Source organism: Olea europaea, chromosome 1 (assembly GCF_002742605.1).
Source record: "Olea europaea var. sylvestris chromosome 1, O_europaea_v1, whole genome shotgun sequence".
NCBI lineage: Eukaryota > Viridiplantae > Streptophyta > Magnoliopsida > Lamiales > Oleaceae > Olea > Olea europaea.
The window spans coordinates 20,087,372-20,094,394 of record NC_036237.1 but is presented as its reverse complement, the minus strand read 5'-3'; the positions used below and the strand labels follow the sequence as shown (position 1 = coordinate 20,094,394).

The 7,023-nt window shown below is 34.2% G+C and overlaps 1 protein-coding gene across 2 annotated transcripts; it reads left to right on the top strand.

The window, feature by feature from the left end:
* The first annotated feature begins 549 nt into the window (after window positions 1-549).
* Window positions 550-4,552, top strand: LOC111396704 (signal peptide peptidase-like 1). Of its 2 annotated transcripts, none has more exons than XM_023023176.1 (4): window positions 550-696; window positions 1,319-2,210; window positions 3,530-3,730; window positions 4,208-4,552. In XM_023023176.1, exons 2-4 carry the CDS (start codon window positions 1,404-1,406, stop codon window positions 4,322-4,324), a joined length of 1,125 nt encoding a protein of 374 aa, XP_022878944.1. In that variant the 5' UTR covers window positions 550-696; window positions 1,319-1,403; the 3' UTR covers window positions 4,325-4,552. The 2 variants fall into 2 exon arrangements, with proteins under 2 accessions (XP_022878944.1, XP_022878953.1); XM_023023185.1 differs by having other exon boundaries at window positions 568-696; window positions 1,330-2,210; window positions 4,208-4,492.
* The last annotated feature ends 2,471 nt before the right edge of the window (window positions 4,553-7,023 follow it).

Sequence of the window (7,023 nt, the reverse complement as noted above, 5' to 3'; positions counted from 1 at the left end):
AACCACGAAAATAAATTATTTTTTATAAGTCCAGTCGTCAAATTGGAAAAAACGATTTATGAAAAAAATTAATGAAAGCGAAAAATACAATACTAAACTAATTTAGCAAACAGCATCCCAAATGAAAATGCAAACAATACCATAATTCCCAAATGCAAAATTAGAATTTAACAAACAATTTCCATATAAATTTAGTATTTGTAGTAGAGTGTAGAGTTATTGGGTTAAGTTAGTTAGACTTAGCAAGTCAGTAATAGGTCAAAATTTTGGATTGGACAAAATTATAGAAAAAATAATGAAAAGTCCAATTGTCCAATTTTTTTTTAATGGATAATCGGTTTGAGGCGGGGCGACGGCATAAATACCATACCAATCCCGTCCCAAACTAGAGCATTAAAATTAAATACCATATCCATCCTATTATCGATTCAATTTTTTCGTCCCATCCAATACGATTAACTGAGATTTTTAATAGTTGGAATTGCCATCCATATTCCATATGCACTATCCTTTCACTACAAAAAACAAGAAATGAAAATCTTCGAACCCCTGGGGTGAAAAATAAAATAACCAGAAAAGGAAGGGGATAAAGTATAAAATCCGCCTCTTCTCCTTTACCGTGAAACCACACTCCAGTGAGAAACGTAGCCCTCGTTAGGTTAGAGAAGTTGGAAAATCAGATTTTTCAAGTCAAAGGTAATTCCATTTTTAAAAACTGTTAAATAATAGACATTATTTTTCAATTTTTTGTAATAATTCATCGCATTTCTATTTTACTTTGAGATCTCTATGTTTTCTGGTTTTGCTAGTACTTGTACTAAATATTGTTAACTAGTTTTTGCTCTTCGAGTACTGAACTCTACTAAATATTTACGGATGATTTCGATTTAGAGAAATCCAGTTTATGAAATGCAGGGGGCGGTGTTTATTCTCACGTGGCTTTTGAAGTGCACTTATATTGTTGTTTGAATAAAGATTTCATAAAAGGGTTTGTTGATCAAAATTATCGAAAGAATATGTTAAAAGTAAAATACTTCTGAGGAGAAGAACATGAGAAGTTTTTTATATTTTTGTGGAAGAAGGTTTATTCGGATATTTCAGCGAGTGAGTCAGTCTTCTAATTGAGAAATTGCTTCGTTTGATTTTATTGAATTGGTTGGAATGTTTGCTCCTTATTTTGTGTTTCATTTTCCCTGGTTGCAAATACTTATCTGGTTGAATGTTCATCAGATAAAAAAGTGCAACCCCATAATTATTATTTTTGATTATCTGGGAAGCTCTTCTTCGTTTTGGTTGGTTTTGATTCTTTTGAATATAGTTGCTCTACAGAAAATTTTGGACGGTGACTGATCCAAGTGGCTTTTGAGTTTTCAAAAGAACTTTAAGATACAAAGTTTTGGACAATGTCAGACATGGAGTCTTTGTGGAAACTTGTTTATCTGCTGGAACCTGCTCCAGTTACCCTCATTTTGACAGCCATAGCAGTGACATTTGCATCTGCTACTCGAGCTCTGAATTATGGAAGAGAAATTGAGCGGAACTGGGACTTATCTGAAGCAACTATTATGTTAGACAGGTCTCAGGCGCTGATGATCCCAGTAATGAGCTCTTGCAGCCTGCTTTTGATGTTTTATTTGTTCTCTTCTGTCTCACAACTCCTCACTGCTTTTACTGCAGTTGCCTCTGCATCAGCTCTGTACTTCTGCCTATCACCATATGTTAGTCACGTCAAGTCACAGTTTGGTTTATCTGACCCATATGTGTCTCGATGCTTTTCTCAATCATTTACCCGAACCCAAGGGCTTCTACTGTTGATCTGTGTTGCTTTAGTAGTATCGTGGCTTGTATCTGGGCACTGGATTTTGAACAACTTGTTGGGTATCTGTCTTTGCATTGCTTTTGTCAGCCATGTTCGACTTCCCAACATCAAGATATGTGCACTTCTCCTTGTTTGTCTGTTTGTCTATGACATATTCTGGGTATTCTATTCAGAGAGAATTTTTGGAGAAAATGTTATGGTATCTGTAGCGACACAACAAGCATCTAATCCCATGCACACAGTGGCTAATAGTTTAAGTCTTCCTGGACTGCAGTTGATTACAAAAGAACTCGAGTTGCCAGTCAAGATTGTCTTTCCAAGGAATATGCTAGGTAGTGCAATACCTGGAAATAGTGACTTTGACTACTTGATGCTAGGTCTTGGTGACATGGTAAGATATTTTTTTATTAGTTTTAAGAATCGCATCTATTCCATTAAGGACAATGATTTAGCATGTTTAATTGCAATCCCATCCCCTCTCTATTTTCATCGAAGGTATTGGGGATGGTGGGTTGCATTAGAATACTTTTCTACCTGCCTTCTGGCATGTTTCTTTACCTGTATTATATCTTTGGTTGAGCTCTAGGTCTAAACATTCTGTGCAATTCTGCTTGGTACAAATTGTTTTGCTCTAGTTACTGTAGTTTCAATTAGAATACTTCAAACAAAATCAGTTTTCTCATTCACATGTAACATCCTTCACTAGATTCTAGTTCTTATTTCTGCTATTAATTTACCATTTATCAGCTGTTAAAGAAATTGTGCTATAATGCATCACGAAGTCTTGTGATCAGAATGCAATATTAATCTGAGTTCAATGTAAGATGTTGCCTCCTGTGCTAGAATGAGAGGCACAGATTCTTCCTTTGTATTTTTTCTAAATTTGAATCAGATCTAGATGTCTTAGTTGGGGTCTATTCGGATGAGGCTAAATATTCCTGTCCCTGACTGTGGTAATGCTTCCCTATGGTAGATTCTGTAGTATACCGCATCTGGTGAGGCCTCAAAATAACTTCTTTTTGAGCTAATGTTACTTAGTTTTCTATCCAAGTATTTGTTTGTCACTGTAGGTGACCTGTCTGAGTTATTGCTTTACATGATCATCTACTCATTGAGTACTTGGGTTAAGTTGGCTTGACTTTCTTTTCCTTTTCTATCGTTTAGGTTGGTCAGTTCTTGTAAGGGTTGTAAAACCATGACCATATACCTTTGCTGCATAGTAATCTGTCTTTGTTTTTAGTTCCTCTACATCTCATGTTCTGTTTCTCTGGTGCACTCATCTAATCATGTGAAGTATATTTAGTCACCTCATATGATATTTATGATACCAAATTTTGTTACCAAGCAGAAGGTCACAAAATCCATTATCCCTTATTACCTTAGGATATGAGCATTTTATATGTTAGTGACTTAGTGTTGGGAATATCATTTTGAAAAAATAAATAAATGAAGATTGAAATCTACCTTGAAGGAAAATTTATGTATGAATAGTTATTATTATATGATACCAAACGGTGTGTGTAAAATATTGTGTCACAGTTTTATAGCATTTTTTTTTTTTTTCCTTTAGTGGTTTTAGGATGTCATGATGGCATGCCTCCTTTTTTAACCTTCATTGCATTTTGTCTTTCTTGTATAATCCAAATATTGCTTAAGAAATACAGTTGATAACCTCCTGACATCTTGTAATATTGGAACGTGGTCTTGCAGGCTATTCCTTCAATGCTTGTAGCTTTGATTCTCTTTTTTGATAACAGACAAAGCAAGGATTCCATGAGTGCCACCGATATACAATCTTCAAAGGGGTTTAAGTATTTTTGGTATGCCCTCTCTGGATATGCAGTTGGACTGGTTGCTGCCTTATCAGCTGGAACTTTGTCGCATTCTCCTCAGCCAGCACTTCTGTATCTGGTATCTCATTGTTTTCATGCATTCGAACTTTTAGACTGAGGATGCATACGAAAAACTTTTGATGATTTAGTTTACTTCGGATATTATTGCATGTGCCTATTCTATATTCTTTCATTTTTGTAGAGAGAGAGAGAGAGCGAGTTGCTCACTGCTTGTAATATAGATACTAGTTTTCTGATGTTTTCTTCCTTAACATTGTCACTAGACGGTTTCTAATTTATTTTGATTTGGGATTGAATAAGGCTGTATCAACATAACATGGCACAATGACACTAGTACCCATAATTTGGCCATGCCCCAGAAAAAGGCATTGGCTGTGATACTGAAAATTCTTGGAAAAGAGAAAATTTGACTTAGGCAATTACTACAGTACCTTCAATCAGTATTCGTCGACTATGTTACGTCTTGAGATTTATAACTCATTTTTAGTACAGATAATACTCATTTTCTGTACTTCTTCCTATTTGGTGCATGTAGGTACCATCTACTTTGGGACCAATAATCGTCATCTCTTGGATGAGAAATGAGCTAGCAGAGTTATGGGAAGGAACGACACCAAACATCAACGAGAAAACCCATATAGCAGAAGTATAAAATTTCATTAGCGTCGGCTCATCTTCGCTCCAAACTCATATGGAATTTGTAAAAAATTCCAGTTGGAATGATTATATTAAGATTTTAAAGAGAAAATATCAAGTTACATGTAATTGACCAAGCTGTTAGGCTCTTCGATAAAACTTGGGCTCTCGTATCCTTTGACAGAGAAAATGTATTCCGTCACCCACTAAAAACTGGCAATATTCCCTTGGAGCTTCATTAAAATGAGATTTTGGGGGGGAATATATTTTGGAATGGTGATTTTTCGAAGAATGTGTGATTAAAAAACAAGAAAAGGTTTTGGATTTACGTATAACATTATTTTATGAGAGAATGTATGATTGAAAAAATTGAGCCCAATCAAGGAACATTTTTGCTACGATAGATTGAACATGGAAGTGATAGGGGATGGACGTTTTGAGTGATTTCTTGTTTCAGTGCATACTAATTTTTGGCAATCTTACGAATTGAATAGAAAATGCAGAAAGTGGAACAAATTGGTTATATAAATTTTGTTGAATTCATTCTAAACATGTATACGGAGTATAGACAAATGGTGAAGCATGTAACTTAATTTCGATACAGTCTTGCAATACATACATTGAACCTTATCGGGGATTGGATTGATGATAAAATAGAATCCTGGGTTGAGAACAGTGGTTCGATTGATGATGAAGAAAGAGAATTTCTAGTTGGAACCCTGAGCAGATTGTCGATGATAAGTAGGAGGAAGGCAAGAATGACGTCAAGTTATCATGTCCCTTATGTCCTGGGCGACGCACATTTTATAATGGCCTGGACAAACTTGGTGTATATCCTCCTCACATGGGAAGAGGGGCCATTCATCAATTGGGCGTGAGCCCCTCTCCTCACGTGAGGGGAGTATACACCAAACTACAAAGCTCGATGTACAAGGGCTTTATTCATTTCGATATAATGCATGGGCAAGGCAAGTACCCCGTCCCTCTTTTAGGTTTCAACATTTACTAATTTCTAAACCATACACAGCATTAAAAGAAGGTGGTGGTTTGGTAATTTATCTTGAGTGAATCTTATATCTACAGAAATATCTTTGAGGTTAAGTGCATGCTTAATGAAGATATTTTTAAGAATACATTTTTTGAAATTAGTTAACGTTGAACGTTATTATTAAATGCTTAATAACTGCTGTAAAGATAATATTTGAATATATTTGAATGTTAATTAATTTAGAATTATATATACGTGACAATGAATGTTAGATCATTTATTTAATTTCTAATTAAGTAAAATTTTAATTAACTTCTAATTAGAATTAATACCATTGAAATACATAAATGAAGATAAATATTAATTTGAATATGCAAATATTGATCAATTGAGAATTAATAATGACGAATTCATAAATTAATGGAAGCACACAAGTAAAATGAATCTGTCAAATGTACATATGCGTTGATGATAACTAAATGGTTAAATAACATAGATACATATTAAAAAACAAAAGGTAAAGTATTATTGAAATAATTGAATTATAGTAAACTAAAATCATCAAAAATTTAAATGTCATTTAACATACATATTAAAAAATGAAATGTAATGTATTGTTGAAATAATTAAATTATAGTAGGGCCAAAGTTATCAAAAAATGATTTTTCACTTGATATGATAGAATCCGTGGTTAAAAAGTAAAGAAAAAATATGAATTCATGTAAAAAAAAAAAAGAGTTTTAAAGAATTTATACCAGTGCAGAGCATAGTGCTAAATGAGACATAAAAGTACAAATACCATACGACAAAAAGAAAACTCAAAAGCATAAATACAATTAATGTATTTTTACAATGAAATTGTACTGGTAGTTGGAGAATGTGTGACATGTAAGGATATCTGTCATTGATTTCAAAAATAATTTTTCAAATCAATGAACAAAATGCCTACCAACTCACGCATTGTCAAACTAGTTGTACTAATCGCATGATTGGCATAAATATGTACTACGCTAAAAATAATGATAATTAAAATCAACAGTTAGATACTGTGATGTCCATGAATGGTTTGAAAGAATAATGTTTTAAGTCTCCTAGATAACATGCAAGTGATGGTATGCAACACTAGATGAAAGTGTCCAAGAGACCATGGACTTTGGGGGGTTCAACTTAACAATTGTACTACACATCCAAGGTTAAAAACAGGGACAACACGTATCATCTTACAGTTGGACAGTTTGAAAAATGAAAACAGAAAACATCCAACCATTTACCATAACCTCAATAAATCTACTCCTTCCATATTTTTAGGATCTTGCTATTGGTACATGGAGGTTTACATGTTGATTGACACCGACCCACCTCCCCTCTCACACGGGAAGGTCGACGCCACACATTTGGGCTTGGACCCCCGACCTCTCCCATGGAAAAGGTCGGGTGGGACCGTGTCAACCAACATGTAAATCAACAAGTACAAATGACATAATCCATGTTTTTAACCCTAGCTAATTGACTTTATTCTTTACACAATAGAAATCGCAGGTAAGATGGTCCCATAATGAGATTGATCTTCGGAAGTTTACTTTTTTTTTTTTATGGATTTTTGCATCACTGACGAATATAACAGAAACTTTGCTTCTTGGAGTGGAAATTACCAGATTGATTAGTTGGGGTTCTGCAAATTGCAACCTGAAAAACAATTCTTAGGTGGGGTTACCAACATTACTATA